The sequence below is a fragment of the Myripristis murdjan genome, chromosome 9 (assembly GCF_902150065.1).
Source record: "Myripristis murdjan chromosome 9, fMyrMur1.1, whole genome shotgun sequence".
Taxonomy (NCBI): Eukaryota; Metazoa; Chordata; class Actinopteri; order Holocentriformes; family Holocentridae; genus Myripristis; species Myripristis murdjan.
In genome coordinates this window covers 26,099,206-26,115,030 of record NC_043988.1, presented here as the reverse complement: position 1 = coordinate 26,115,030, position 15,825 = coordinate 26,099,206, and the positions used below count along the sequence as shown (strand labels likewise).

The window sequence follows — 15,825 nt, the reverse complement described above, 5'->3', positions numbered from 1 at the left end:
ATATCCTGGCCTTTTCCTCATGTCTGATGATCTGACTCTTTGTTACTCTCTGCTATCTATGTGTTTCCTACACACACAGACACACTCACATTGACATGATGATGCTCTGTGCTCTACCCGCAGCCTCAGTTTTTTGGTGTCTGCATTCCTTCGTGGCACAACTACCTCCAGATGTTATATTCTTATGCTGTACCCATGTTCTGCTTTTTTTGAGAAGGCAGGGAAGCCATGCATGGGTTGGATTTTTCCCCATAAAGCCGCTTTATTTGCCAATGCTTTTCATCTCTTCAAAAGACTTTGACATGTGAGCCCCCCAACAGAACATTCTGGATGAAACATTAAGGGGACTAGGCCTCACAAACAAAATCTCTCCTTTCCTTTAAAAGCTGCATGGCGGCTTAAGATGCAGGATTGTGCACCTATATCAAAACCAAGAGACAGTCTTGACATGTCTATCATGTGACCAAGATTTCTTCAATGCTTTCTGTTGAACTCAGCCAGAAGATACAGTACTCGGTGAATTTCATCATTTTTCATGTAATGGCTCTAATGACTGCAATTTTTTTCACTGATTTAATTAGACCACCCTGTATGTGGTGTGGCATCATATTTCACAATTTGCTTAATGTATCTTACACCTTATTTTGTGCTGAATTGCCCATTGTAATAAACCAATTCTCATATCAGGGAAGGCACACTTTTTCCACTGATACACTACGAGTTTGTGAATCTTCCACAAGTCATAACACATCTTACAAAAACATTTTTCAGATGTGCTTTCTCTATGTCACTGTCCTCCGCAGGTGTGGGTCTGCGTGTGTGTATTTGTATATTTTGTTTGACAGCCACATCTTAGTTTTCCTCTCTATCCTGCAGCTAACCCACCCCCTGCCATGGCAGACATGACTGATCTGTGGGATTGTCAGGTACCATCAGTGCAAAGCTGGTGCCATGTGACGCCTCCGGCGGCTTGCCAAAAGCTAATTGACCCTGAGCTGTGCTAATTGGCGAGCACCAATCCTGTAACGAGGCTTTGAGGGACGACCCACCGACACAGATGAAAGCACTCAGATTTGCCTTGTGTCAAGGTCTTGTGGGTAATCGGCGCGTCCGCTGACCTGTAGGCCAGGAGGGCAGGACTACAGCATTATGGCCAGTCTGTCTGTGAAGAAGGAAGAGGTGGGGGGAAATGAACATGAGGATTCGCCCATTGGATGCTCCCCAGACATTCATGTTTGAGGATAAAAAGTGAACTTATAACAGCTTGTGTCTGAAAGCAACTGTTGCTCCATAAATTCTGTCATTGGTGTGAGCACTGGTGTGACTTTATCTGTAGAAGCAAATTTGAGATGGATCCCTGATTCGCAGTTTGCAGAAGAGCATATTTTTAACATTTATTAGTTATCCTGAGCAGATTTTTCATTAAGCTTGGTCTGCATTTACATGCATGCACACAGTTTTTTAATCTCTGGAAACGGGACTGACCCTACAGACTGCTCTGTTACTGTAAAAATGTATCATGACCCTACTTATGTGTATTAATAGTCGCTCCTATACTTTAGCCTGGCGTTTTCGGTGCAGTAGATGAAATCCAGTCGCAGGGTTTATAGATGAACCCAGAAACCAGAGGAAAAACTCTCCCATGGCCTTTACATGTCCACCAGGTCATTTTACTGTTGTAGCTTTTGTCGTTTACTAGCCTTAGCTTATAGCAGGGGTGTCAAACTCAATCATTAAAGGGGCCATATTAAAAAAAATCACAACCAGTTTGAGGGCCAAACAGGACCTGTTTTTATTGAATACTCCAAAGTGGTCATTCTTTTGATCAAAATATGTCCTGTGTAAAATAATGATTCATACACAGGTATGAACTTTACATGAAACATTCTTCCCCCAAAAATGTCTTCTTATGGAAAATGACATGACAAGAGTCCACTGCATCTTTCCTGTTTTCTGACATATTGTATCTGTACGCCTTTCAAATGACGAATACTTTCATCACATAGAATCAATAATAACCAGATAACTGATAGACATTCACACATATTTTGACTCATAAATGTGCATCTCTGGCATGCAAATCCAATTACAAATAAAACTAATATTTTAAGTGGAAATATAGTTGGGTGGACTTGTGATTACAAAAAAACAAAACAAAACAAACAAAAAAACAAAACAAAGCAAAACAAAGCAAAAAAAAAAAACAAAAAAACAAATGCCAATACAAAACAAAGAAAAATCCATAATAATACATAACAATAGCTGTCTCATAATGTCTCCTAAGATTATATTCTTTCATTATGGCCACATCAGCTGCACATATGAGACAGGTACAGGTGGACAGGTTTGTCCTTATTGCTAACAAACAGGTTCTTGACCTCCCACCTGTCTTGGTGTAAACAATTCACTGATGATGATGAGCTCGTTAGGAGGAGGAGGGTGGGGGCACACAGGTGGTTTGTGGTGTTGATAGTGCAGGATGTTGTGCATGTTGGGGTTTGTAGTATCTGCATTGTTGGCAATATGGAACTGGGCCAGTATTAATAGAAATCAAAAGTTATGTCGTGGGCCGGATATAATTGTGTTACAGGCATGATGTGGCCTGCAGGTCTTGATTTTGACATGTGGCTAAGAGGAAGATGAGTCTGTTTGGTATTTACTATCTACAATGGAGAATGCGGTTTACAGAAAGCAATGAACATGTGCATCTGTTAGATCTTTTGTCGGTTTGGTAGTTGTCTGAAACTCAAAGGCATTGCAGCCTGGGGTATATGTATCTGAAAGTCCTTTCAGTTGTCAGTTAGCATGCATCCTGGGAAGTAGTTGGTTTTCACAGCGCCCCTCGCAAAGCCCTGTGCTGGATTGTCCATTTGTTTTTGATAACTGTCTTCAAAGAGTAGACAGATACACAGCTTGATCGAAGACATTCAGTTAGCCATCAAGAAACATAGACAAGAGAGTGAAGTACAGTCTGACATACTGACAGATACTCAGTCAGATGGGCCACGTCCAGACACGCAGCCTGACAACCATGCACATGGTCAAGAAGATAACAAGACTGCATTTTCAAATTCAGATCTTTCAAACAAATGATGAGACAGCAGAGCTTTATTCAAGACTTATAGAACATGGGAGTTCAGACAAGTCCTAATTTGTCATCTTAACACATTGTAGGAAACTCACCTGTCATACTGATGGACACTGCACACAAACAGGCTCTCAATCATGTTTCCTTCAGCCAAATATACACACACATCTGAGGTCATTGATTCCTCTTTAGAGTTTGTAAGCAGGCAAATAAATATTCATCAGTTATTACCTGTTGGTGGGCACTTGATTGAAAATGGAAAAATACGACTATAAAATAGGACTACCCTTACCCTTTACGGTTTATGAATGGTTTATAATTAAGTTATCAATTAGGTCATAAACACTTAAAATCATTAACAAACAATCATGAACAAGTTATAACACAGTTGTCATTCATTCATGTAGATACTGAGGATGGGTGACTGATAAAGGGACAAGTTAAGATAAGCAATTAGCAAAATCTGAGATTTAACAGAATAGATGCAGTGCAACAGTAACTTGATCTTTCCAAATAGTGAGCCTGCATAGATGAAAACTGTGTTATCATTTACCAATGATTTATAGTATTTACAACCTAATTAATTTCCTAATTGTAAATCATTCATAAACCCTTTGTAAGGGTAATTTTATTGTAAAAATGGTACCAAAATTTATTCTAAAAGAGAATTTCTAGAAGTTATTTATTTGATTTTGGGCAGTGAGGCCATGTTCACTGCTTCTGTGGTGTGCTGCATGTGAGAGAAGTGTCAACACAAAGGCACTGACCTTTATGCTTTGACATTGTGAATGATGATACATTTTACTGTCACATAAATTCTGTGGCCCGGTATATAATCTGCTTATTATACTCCTCTACTACACTGCATAGAAGCTGTGTCACATCATGGCTGCAACACGGCATCCGGTAGAGCCGGCATTAGTCTGGAATGTCATGAAACTGTCTCAATTTACAATGACTAGGAGGTTAATTTAGTGAAAAAGTGGATATGTTTTTCTCCCAAAATGCAGTTGTTTCCAGGATAATCATCCTGTTTGTTGCCACAGTGCCCACAACGCCTCCAGGTCATTTTCATTATAACAAGATTTTGGAAAAGTTATTCATCGTTTCATCTTACATGTTGAACAGTACATTTTAAGATTCCCTCTATGATTTTTTCTTCTCCTTCACAGATTGTGTCCCTTAAGCAATGGTTTGCAGGCCACTGCTTTCTTTATATATTATGATGTTTGGTATTTGTGGATGTAGCATTGAGTTTCATGACTATGCTGACGATGTGTAGTTTTATTTCTGTTAAACCTAAAATTTCAGTGAGTCGGTTAATCCCGCAATTAAACATTGTCAAACATGTCTTAGAAAAGCATATCCTGGCAAAAGCATCTGTCTCTTAATTCTTGAAGTCCATACATGCAGTATGTAACTCAAAGTTTTGAAGAGTTGTCTTTCTCTTCATGTTGAAATATCTAGCAACATAGTGAAAAAGATGGTTCAAACATGTTTTAAACAATCAAAGAACATGGCATAGATTAGAGCAATTTTGTCTTCTAACAAACTGGGAGAAATACATGCTTTCATATCATCTCACCCTACTGTAATGTTTTGCTCTCCTGTATCCTCTCTGAATTGACAAGCTGTGGCACAGTGCCAGATTGAGCAGAATTCTGCTCCCAGCCTTGAGATGACAGCTAAATGCATGCCAGGGGATCATATCACCCCCATTTCAGCCTCCCCACACTAGTTGGCTTCATAATTTTATTTTAATATTTAACTGTTTATTTTTAAGACTCAGCTAGACCTAACGTCTCACTGCATCTCAGATCTATTAACGCTTTCAGACCCAGAGCCACACACTTTGCTCCTTTATCACAACTGTCAAAATCCAGGCTGAAGACCAGCCATAACTGTTGCTTCTCAGGTTTAAAGGGAATGGCATGAATGAGGATTGTAGGCTGACAAAAAGATAGACTATATTATATTTCACTTAAAATTACAAACAGTCACACACACACACACACACACACACAAACACACACATATATTTACCTCAGACCTAATTGTGTAGCCTTACATAGCACATAGCTGCTTTATGATCCAGGGTACGCCTATGCACCCCTGCCAGGTAACATCGAATTGTCGCCAGATGCTTAAAAGACAACATGCACTAATCAAACAGTTTCAAATTCAAGCCACAATCCACCTTGCCCAATGTGCAGAGGGTCAGAGGCTGCAAGACTTGAAGCTTGAGGTGCATGCAGTCCGGCTGATATCAAGTGCACTGGTACCTTTTTTTTTTTTTCTTTTCCACACTTCTGCCAGAGAAAGTGGTTGGCGTTCATAGACTTTATATCAAACTGGGCCAGCAGAGCCAGGAATGTACACACTGTTTGCTTCATCAGACCTCTTTAGACCCACAGACACTCAGGGAAGGATTAGATTTGACTTTCCCCCATAGAGGGCACCCCGCAACCCATGTAGTTTACTACTCCCTGAATGGGGATGACTCATATGGACTATCTCCAACTGTTTCTTGGGGTGTTGGAGCTGTGGTTCATTCATCCATAATCTCTGTTCAGGCTGACCTGTTGCCAGTCAATTTACCATTCTGTTTTTGATAGGGTGCTTTGTTTTTATAGCTCATTCATGTAGCCACTTCTGGAGCACGGCATGAGCCTAAAGTCAGGTGTTATGTTCTAAATTACTGGGTTTGTGGGGGGAGGTGGGGTGCAACCCTTAATAAGCAGAGTTCAGCTTACTGTACTTGATTGATATCAGGTTACGTTTATCACAGATTTAAAAAACACCTCGGCTGTCAATGAGTTCAAATTTTTCACGAAGGTTTCAGAAGGTTTAATTAAATGTTTCAGCTAATATTGACTGAATGGCAATTTGCTCCTGTTGCCTTTGTAGTGTAATCAAACGTGAAATACAATATTACCTAATTATACTAGATTTTTTCTGCATACCTGGGTTGAATAATGTCTGGAACTTGACAAGTCTCTGTACCTCATATCCATTCATCCAGTTGATACAATCATTACTCTGTTACTCAGCACTAAAATGAAGGCGGTGTTTATATATTAAAAGGTAACAAAGCAGAAGACTCAACAATCAATCAGTTGGTTGCCATAACTTGCACTAGGTGAAAGATCAAACGCATCTCCCCTGGTGACTTTGTTACACCTGTGACAGCTCATGTTGAAGGGGTTAAATGGTGTGTGCCAGAAATCAAATGAATGCACAGAATACTTGGCAAGTGGCTGTTCCCCAGTGCGATGTAGCTACATGAACATGTAAACTGTCTGAGTTTTGCAGACATGGCTGCAGGGCAGAGGGAATTACACTGTCACACAGAGGATATGGAGCTGCCGTGATATCCTCTTGGCACATAGTTGAAGACCATCCAGGTGGAAATTGGTATGCTCTGCCAAGAGGGAGGTGGAGAGTGAGGTAGTTGTGAGGGAGGTGCTCATCTGCATCAGAAAGCATCGTCTTACATGTAAACAGTGTATGGCTTTACCTGTTGTAGCTGTCGAAGGAAGAGGAGGCGGTTTGTGAGGTTGGGTGTGGAAACAAGCAGATGTTTGGGCTTGTGTGTGTATTAGCTTTTGCACACCTGTACATTTTTGAATGTCATAGTTGTGTGCGTATCTGTCAGCATTGTAATTTTGCCACACAGTGCATACACGTGTCCATGTGAATTAATTTGTAGGCATTTGTTAATTTGTGCTTGTCACTAAAAAATAGCCAGCTGTTTGGGAAAGAGGATTCCTCTGTTTACATTAACATATATGTTTTTAAAATTTCTGAAGAGGCCCACAGATCTGTGGATTATAGCTTTGAGTATTTCTTTGTATTAATCAAGGTTACACTACCTCTCACTAATCCAATCAGTCACTGAACCCATTCTCTTGTTTTTCATACTGTGGTCAGAATTATGATCAAATGTATTTTAGCTTTGTTTTGTCTAGTATCCCAGTGTTGCATCCAGACTCCCTTTACAATGTCTTGTTTAATCTATCACCCAGAGTGGAGAACACTTTCATGCTATAATGATACATTTTGCATGATAAAAGAATGTTGTGTTTCATGTGGCAATGGGTAAAGAAATAATCAGAATACCAAGCAGTTGACAATGTGCACATGGGTTCCAGTATACCACATTATGTGTTGCAGCATGATACAAACCATGCTAAGTGGATAGAACAATGATGGGGAAAGGCAGTACATTACAGTGACTCATGGGTACAGAGGCAAAATCTCTAATTTCAGAATTTTAGGTCCCTCACAAGGTAAGGTAAGCTGTGCAGAGAAACATGATGTAACTTGAAATTGGAGGCCTGCATTTGAAAAAGTCTTCTGGGATAGTTTTTGGACAGTGTTGGCCAGAGAGCTTCTAATGATAGAACCACAAGCTATTCTTCATACAGACTTAACAGATGGCCTGGTAGTGTTAGCTAACCCAAACTGTCTGGCAGAATTTAGACCTGCCTTGTTCAATTCAAGCGACTGGTTCAGATTCTGTTTTCTTTGTTTTGTAAGGTATTTGCTGCTCTATCTAGTCAAAGAAAAAACTTAACTAAGTGACTGCAGGTATAAGTACTATTTAGTGATTCCAGTGGCTTGAATTTGTACAGATTGATCCAAGAGGGGACAATTTGGTTGATTCATTTGTTTATTTTCATTAAGAGATCCTAATGATGACCCACAGCCCATTCTTGTCACCCTTTGCCTTTTGATGAATAGCATAGACCCAGGTAAAATCAAATAAATGATTGATTTGATATACAGTAAAGCGCTCATTCTCACTATCACAACGCTGACAATCAGCCATAATAACTGAAAATTTTACACTAGCAGACCAAAATTCAGAAATTCTGACTCCCACCAAATTAACAATGGTGCTGTAAACTAATGAGAGCTATAGAAAAATTGTAAGTTCAGTTCAAGTTGGGTTAATGTGAGTTTTCAAGTATGTCCTAAAAGAAATGGAGTTTGTGAACATACTATATATACTGAGGCACGTTTATTCACAGTTGAGGTGCACTAAATGCAAATGTTCCATCACCTTTGTCTTGGATCTAGACACTGGAGACAAAACTAGGACAAATGACAAGACAGATTATATCTATGGAATGGATATAGTACACACTTGTCCATTCCCTGTGCCAACATAGTCTTACCTGCAAAAGAAACTCTAGACCTGTCTTGGTTTCCGTTTTGATCACCCAGACGTGGTCTGGATACTTAGCGAAGCTGAAGAGTCCATGTCGCATAAAGAGGGGACCTCACCTCATTTCTGATTGTTGCACATGCAGTTTAGTTTGCATCACTTCAGTCAGTTCCACAGATCTTCTCAATAAGATGGTAAATGTAGAAACAATAAGAGGCTGTCCCATGGTGTTGGAGGCATGTGCTAGTACTGCATCACTAAAAAGCCTAATGCTAAACCCTGAAGGTTCTCAGGATCCAACAGTCAGCAGTTCTTTCTAGTGGGATATCTCAGAATCTATTTGGTGGATCGCTGTGAAATGCAATGATAACATTCATGTTGCTAAGAAGATGGTACCTGTCCATTTTGGTAACCCTATGACCTTTCTTCTAGTGCCACCAGCAGGCCAAATTGATAATACTGCACACAGATATCTGAAAAAAAAAAAAAATGTTTTTTTTTTTTTTTTTTTTTTTGCATTTATATGAAATTTGGTGGCATCATTCAACTCGGCAGTTTTGACAACCTAGCATTTTTGTTGACTCCCTGACCTTCCCCTACTGTGCCTGTTTCATATGTTCATCCACCCACATGCGGACCCCATAGTGAAATGCTGTTTGGAAAATGGTCAGTCGAACTGCACCATTTGTATTTACACCCAATATTCAGATGCTTTCTGAATGTCTGCTTTCTAGCAGCATTGTGGTTGTATATAATTTTTCATGTGCAATATGCAGGTGAGAAGGTGTGGATTTTGCATTTTCAGCAAAACGGAAATGTATATGAAGGGCCATTGTATGTGATACCATAAGGCGGTATATGGATTTATCTTAAATTTTATGCTGAAAGGGTCCTCTTTTACGAATCTGTCATGGGGGAGAGCAGAAATGATGACAAGTCGTTTTTTCAGTACTAGTGCTTGCAGCTGGTGTGAATAATGCTATAGTGGTGCCTTCACTATGTATGAGGACAAGTAGTGATGAACTGTGGGGCAGATCATGCTTAAATTCTTCAGTTAAGGTGAGAGGATGGCAAACTTCAGTGTAAGCATGACCACTATACCCGTGGGTGATACTTTCACCCAAATGTGACCACACTGTACAGATTGCATTTAGACCTGGCTAAGTCTAGCGAAGATATGATCACATTGCAAGCCAGACAACCTCTGTAGGGGTCTGGCAGAGCCAGTCACATTTAAAATGGAATGTGATTTTTGTGCATTTACAGCTTGCATTATCATGAGTTTTTTGTTATCCAGATAAGATATCCAGACCCAGGTTACATTTTAATAGCATGTGTACCTGGGGTTTGGGAACTTCACTTGCCAGCCAGTGGAGCATTTAAAAGCCAAACCCAACAGCACCAAAGGTTACTTCATATATCTATGAATACACAGGGAGCACTCATGAATTTGTGTTATTTCAGGAAAACCTAACCCTAACCCTATCATAAAACCTTTGATATACCTTTTGGGTTAGTGATCAGTACTTAACATAAAAGTGATGTTTTCAGTTACGCACAAGAAAATTCTTGCAAATGTGCAGTTGTGTAAATTTTCAGGTTTCAAAAGTTCATGTAGTTATGTCTGAAGTCAATAGGAGACTCTACAAGCATAGAAGTGGCAATCTAATCAGTCTAAAGAGTCTTTTTGGAATGAAACTGAGAAGTCTGAATTAGCCTCTAAATCGTTGTACCTTCAAGATCCCATCTTCTCAAGGCTTCCCTAAAAAACTTCAATATTATGCATCAGGCTTTTTAGTAATGGGTCAGCCTCTTAATATTTATTACTGTATATTTACCATGTTATTTAGAAGATCCAGGGAAGTGACTGAAGAAAGTGGGCTAAAACGTAAGTTATCATTCTTACCTCCTAAACTGCAACTGCTGCTGTAAGTCAGCTGTGGTCCCTCACCCTTCCCTGAGTAAATCCAACACATCTCAATGCATAGCCCTCATTGTTTGTAATGCCTCCTGCACTGGGCAGTTTCACTGTTCCAGCTCAAATCGTGTTTTAATCGCACTAGATGACAGACAAGTCCCCTGGGCTGTCTGAGCCACATGAGACACTCTTCCTCAGCTTCCTCTGATCTGGGTTAGCCTTCCAAAGTAGTGTGTGCACACTCAAAGGAGACAGAAAAATAGCAGAGCAGTATTATCGTCACAGATAATTTAAGGTTGTAGGAGGTCTTTTCCGTATCTTTGTCTCAGTTGATTCACTAGACAGAGCTTCACAGTCACTTTCATAGAGAGCATATCAAAAACACCTCTTTGATGTAACACATAGTGGCGCAAACAATTCAAGTTACATGCCCAGACGAAGCAACTCATTGGCTTGACATTGTGTGTCTCCTTGTCACATTTGTACCTTTGCAATTTTTGTCGATTCTTTAATGTCTGTGGTTCTTATTATATGCCATGCAGAATGTCTTTCATGCCTTTGTTTTGACTCTCATTTTATAATTTGACCTTTATGTTTTTTTTTTCTCCACAAACTTTCCCCTCTGGGAGCTGGTCGATTCTGTTGTTGGAGCTGATGTGGGTGGTGTGAGCCATGCAACGCTGCCACCCTGCTCCAGTGTCCTCGTCTGTCCCTGTCTGGCCTGCCTCCCCCTACCCCCATCCACCCCAACCCCCCCTCCCGCGGTGTCCTTTCTGAGGGCCAGTTCCTCTGAACCCAAACAACAGTTCCATTTGTTCTGCCAGGGCTGGGAATGCACTCAGCCATCTTTTGCTGTGTTTCTGCCAACCCCACTGGATGCCAAACCTGAGGACCTTACTCATATGCCAGCTCTTTTCTCTCTCTTGCTTTCTTTCGCTGTCTGTCTGTCTCTCTGTGACAGTGCCAATATCTAAGTCATTGGTGAAGGGTCCTGAGAAGGCACCATCTGTGTGGTTTAGTGATACTGAACTTATCAGGTAATATAGGCCACTATAAGAGTACCCGTATTGTAAAATAAACTGAATAGGAATTGCATTCCGTTTACATGAATGAAAAGTTTCGAATTGCCTTCTCGCCTGATACGCAAATGTAAAGACAATTTGGCATTTATCAATACACGATAACAATGTTACCATCTGTTGTAACATAATCTAGTGAGCCTCCAGTGGCCCAATTCAGAATTTCACAGAATGCAGAACTACTGTACAAATTAATAGCATAGAAAACATTAGACTATGTTATCATAAATCTACAGGACCATAGGAGCAACATTCACCAGCTATCTATTCTAGCTTTCAGGGTGAGTGAGAGTAAGCCAGTCATTGGGGTTATCAAATGGGGACCCCTTTTTTCCCCAATGTTATGTTAAAGCTTGTATAGATCACTTTTTTTCTCATAGTTTCTACAAATCACCATTTTGCACAGAGGGTGTGAGCCAAACTACTGTAAGTGCGCTGAGTCTTCTGAGCTGCTCCTGGGGCTGTAATTTCATTTTTAACAATCTGTTTGGCGCAAATCAAACAACCTCTTGCCTCAAGGAAGCATCCCTACATCAGTCCAATCACTAACTGTACACACGCCTGTTGAAATACTGCTGTGCATGCTCACTTTCCCTCCCCCAAAAAACTGCCTAGCCTCATAGCTACGGCACTTAAGCTTAGCTTGATGCAGCTGAACAGTGACAGAGATGGCTTGCCGACTACTCCTCATTTGCATCAGTGACACATGCATAAGGGTGAGATTGTCTTGGATGAGGTACTGAATCCCAGTTGGGTGCCATTTTAGCTGTTTGAGTTAAACTTTTTGACAAAAATCACCCACCCTAAAAAACTACCACCCACTCTAAAAACTTAGATTCCTTAGCTTTAAATCCCCTCAGCCTCTTACGGCTACAGTGTCTTCCATTGTCCCAAAAACACTGTCCTTCTTTTCCAGTTTGAACAGTGCCCAGTCCACCACACTACTGTAACTTGTGTTGTTTCTACCCGAAACACAGCTTTACACCCTGCCATCAATAATTTTTCCCACTCCAGAATGCACACTTCCACATTGTAAAGTGACACACTACTTCTGAACCCTGCACTTGCCCAAGCAGAGAGCAGATAATTGACCCCTCAGCAGTCTACATATCAACATTGTGCCTGCTGAGGCTAAGCTAAGTCTGGCTGGCCCTGCTTTCTTGGAGTTCTTCCTCTTTACACACTCCCAATTCATCCACAAGCACTGCTTTTCCTGAGACACTGCCTTAGTACACCTTGCTGCATCCCCCTGACACTGTGTTTACCTTCTTCCCACTTGCCACTGTAGATAGGTACCTATGTTGTCAATGCCAAGGACCACAACTGCCCTCCCTGCTGCCCGCCCACCCCCACCTCCACCATCCACACCCAAATGATTATCTCTATTGTCATAATGAATGGCGATTATGAAATTACGTAGAGAACTGTGTTGTTGTGACATGCGTTCGAACATGTTGAAAATATCCTAAAACTTCAATACTTCTTTGGACCCCAAAGAAATCAAAAGACTCCCACAGTAGATTATGTGGCACAGAGCCAAATGCATTAGCAAGGTCCTGGAACACCACACCAAGATCTCTTTTCTCTTGCTTGACTGACTTTGGTGCCAAATCATGCTTTTGTGCTTTAAGTACCTAGAGAAGCCTGATGTTCTGGATTTTTTCACTGTTTTGTCAGTTAAAGTGTTGCAAAGGTAGTATTTCTAATATGCTTTCATTATAGACGTCGTGTGTAGTATTGTGTTTCTAATATCCTGGATCTCCTTTTAAAACTGTTGTGGTTGAAACTGGATCAGGTGCCATGAGTAATTCATTACTACTACCTGTGTTCCTTTGCCCCCATTTGTGGCATCAAGGAGGCAAATGCCTTCCATTTACAAAACCCAGAGGGCATTACACTTTTTTTTTTTTTGCTTATTATTAATTTGAATGGTTGGATCTTTGATTTTTGAAAATGATTGCAAAAATAAGATTTTGCATTTTGTGTGGTAGAGGTGTTTCATAAGCAAAATACATGTATGATATGTGCTGTAATGTTACACTTTCACCTCCTGCAAGCATAGCAGTTGTAAACTTTTATTTGTCCCACCAATTTACTGTGCTCACACTAAAGTTAACACCTTCAAGTTGTTTGTTGGACATTTAAGTAGAATTCACTCCATTGTCCAAGAAGCATAAAGATGACCCACCCCCACACCTCCCTTTCTTTTTTATTTTTACTTTTTTTCCCCCTTCGTTGTTGTTTCCAGCTCTGTTGTTGCGAGCCAAGAGACAAGTAATGAATATGTTTTTTCAGCTATTTGCGTTTGAGTCGCCACTGCTCATTGGTGGCAAATAGGCCATGGACTGGACTTGAATGCCTCATTGCCCAACAAGATAGAAGAGTGAGTGTATGTAAACACTGCTCAGGGTCCTAGCACAGCTCATAGAGCAGAACTAGTGTGGGGCCCTTCAGATTGCACTCGAAGGACTTGAGAATCCACAAGCCACTGCTAACAATCACTTAGTCTGAAAGATCCGGTCTTCAGTTTCACTTCAAACAATCCTACTGCCAAAGTGTTCGCTTACAGAGGAGAAGGGGAAACAGATCAAGAACTAATGAAAAAGAGATTATTATCATCAATAAAAGTCCTAAACTCACTTTTAGGTGAGCAAGGTGTACTGCGCACAATTCCTTAGAAGCTGTTGTGCTTAAAAGCATGTTTTGCTGTAACCTGCTTAAACAGCAGGTTACAGCATATCATGGGTCATGGGCCGCTGGTGATGATAATCAAGATAAATTATTTTAATGAGTCATAGTCCTAGGGGAAATAAAATGTACTCAACTTGGATTTAAGTCTAAAAACATTTATTGGGTTTATGCTAACAAAACATATTGAAAAGGCTGAAGTGATTCACGTATTGACTCAAACACCACTACAGTACTTTAAATTTTTTTTGTGTTGTCTTTCAATAGATGACATGGCTCTTGCTGAAGATTTAAATTTTACAAATTCAGACGAGATAGTGGTGGCCCCATCAGTTTGATAAACAGGATTCAGAGAAAGTGGGCGAGAGGGCATTGGTAGGGAGGGCTTCCTCAGCTGAGCGTAGAGAATGAAGAAAGGGGAGTAATCTGTTCTATCTGGTACATTACCCCTGAATGAGTGCTGGGCGCGTCAGGGGACTCGTAGAGGATGCACTCTGGCCCTAAGACACAAAGGGAGGGCATGGCCAGTCACTTTGTAGCACTTAAATCCACTGCTCCTGCCCCCCTCACCAACCACTTCAGTCATTTTTTTGCGGTAACTTCTTACCCACATGTCACTTATTCAACAAGTGAGTGAGCCTTGTTCATTGCAATGCTTGAATTCCCGAATTGGAGTGGAGTGGCAGGGATGGGGCTGTGCTTTAAAAATCAATTTTAGAAAGTCATGTTTCTTTTGCTCTTTAAGCATTCAGGATTTCAAGTTCCTGAACATTTCAAGCTAAAAATATCAGATGTAGGTCTCTTTCACCTGGATCTACAAGTCTCAACAGAGATGCTGATTCTAATTTAATATCTTCCCCTCATGCATTTGTGGACTTCCACTTCCTGTGACCTCAAATCCCCTTCAATTTTAATGAGCATTGCATTTCTGGCATCTGAATAACCTTGAGGAAAAAAAACCCTACCTTGTCTCTCCTATCACCAGACCACCAATCCTACATCATACCTAGGTGCATAGTTTTTGAGCGACAGAGCGTTGAGTTTGATTCTATTTGATTTGATTTTGAAGGCCACATGCATAAAAGTGAATGTTTTGAACATGTTAGGGACATTCTTTAACTTCTTGTCCTTCAAATTCTTATCTATGTCAGTGGGTAAACACCTGCTAAACAACTGGCCGTTTGATCCCTGCACCCCATCTCTCTCTACTTTTAGAACCAAGTGGCCTCTTATGGGGATGTCCCGGCTGGCATGGATGTGTCCAGACTTGTTGTACAGCCCTTTGCCCCCCTTGACGACAGGGGCCCTTCCCATGAATCATGGAGATGTCTTAGAAGGGATATGCTCATCTTTCAAGTAAACTGGGCAGTGTTGTCCTCTGGGCCTTATTCTTGACAACAGTTACCATGTAGGAGATCCGATTATAGCCCTGTGCTAAGTGTTCATGACTTATTCCAAGCATATGATGTTATCATCGTTAATAACAAGTGATGTCCATGACCTTAATGCAAAGGTGTAAATACATGTCTATGAGCCTGTCTTAACCAAGCACTCCAGCACAGAGTGTAGGCTCGGCATTTCTTTTGGATGTGCATTGTTATGACTCAGGCTGTAGAATAACCTCATCATGTGGCACTAGCTTTTATTACTATCATTTAACTACTAATTTTATTTAAGTTCCTCATAGATATTCTACACTCCCCCCTTGAAACCTCTATGATGTGTCTTATTGTACTTAACTTCTACTGAACAGGGTCCCATTACTTAACAAGAGACAAACTATACTGACAACAAAAACTTGAACATGCTAAGCAGATATTGAAAGTTTGAATTACTTAGGAAAGAATTTTTGCACCATCTGCAGTCACTAGTCATGGGTTTT

General features: G+C 40.6%; 1 protein-coding gene across 5 annotated transcripts in view; it reads left to right on the top strand.

The window, feature by feature from the left end:
- The window catches only part of arl15a (ADP-ribosylation factor-like 15a), a 122,935-nt gene that overhangs the window by 82,174 nt on the left and 24,936 nt on the right, over nucleotides 1–15,825 (top strand). Inside the window, exon 5 of one of the 5 annotated variants that reach the window (XM_030059336.1) lies at nucleotides 877–1,142. The exons of the other annotated variants lie outside the window; for them this stretch is intronic. Within the exon in view, the coding sequence (XP_029915196.1) occupies nucleotides 877–906 (30 nt within the window). The 3' untranslated portion in view covers nucleotides 907–1,142. Of the gene's footprint in view, nucleotides 1–876; nucleotides 1,143–15,825 lie in introns of those variants that run through there. 5 annotated transcript variants of the gene reach the window in all.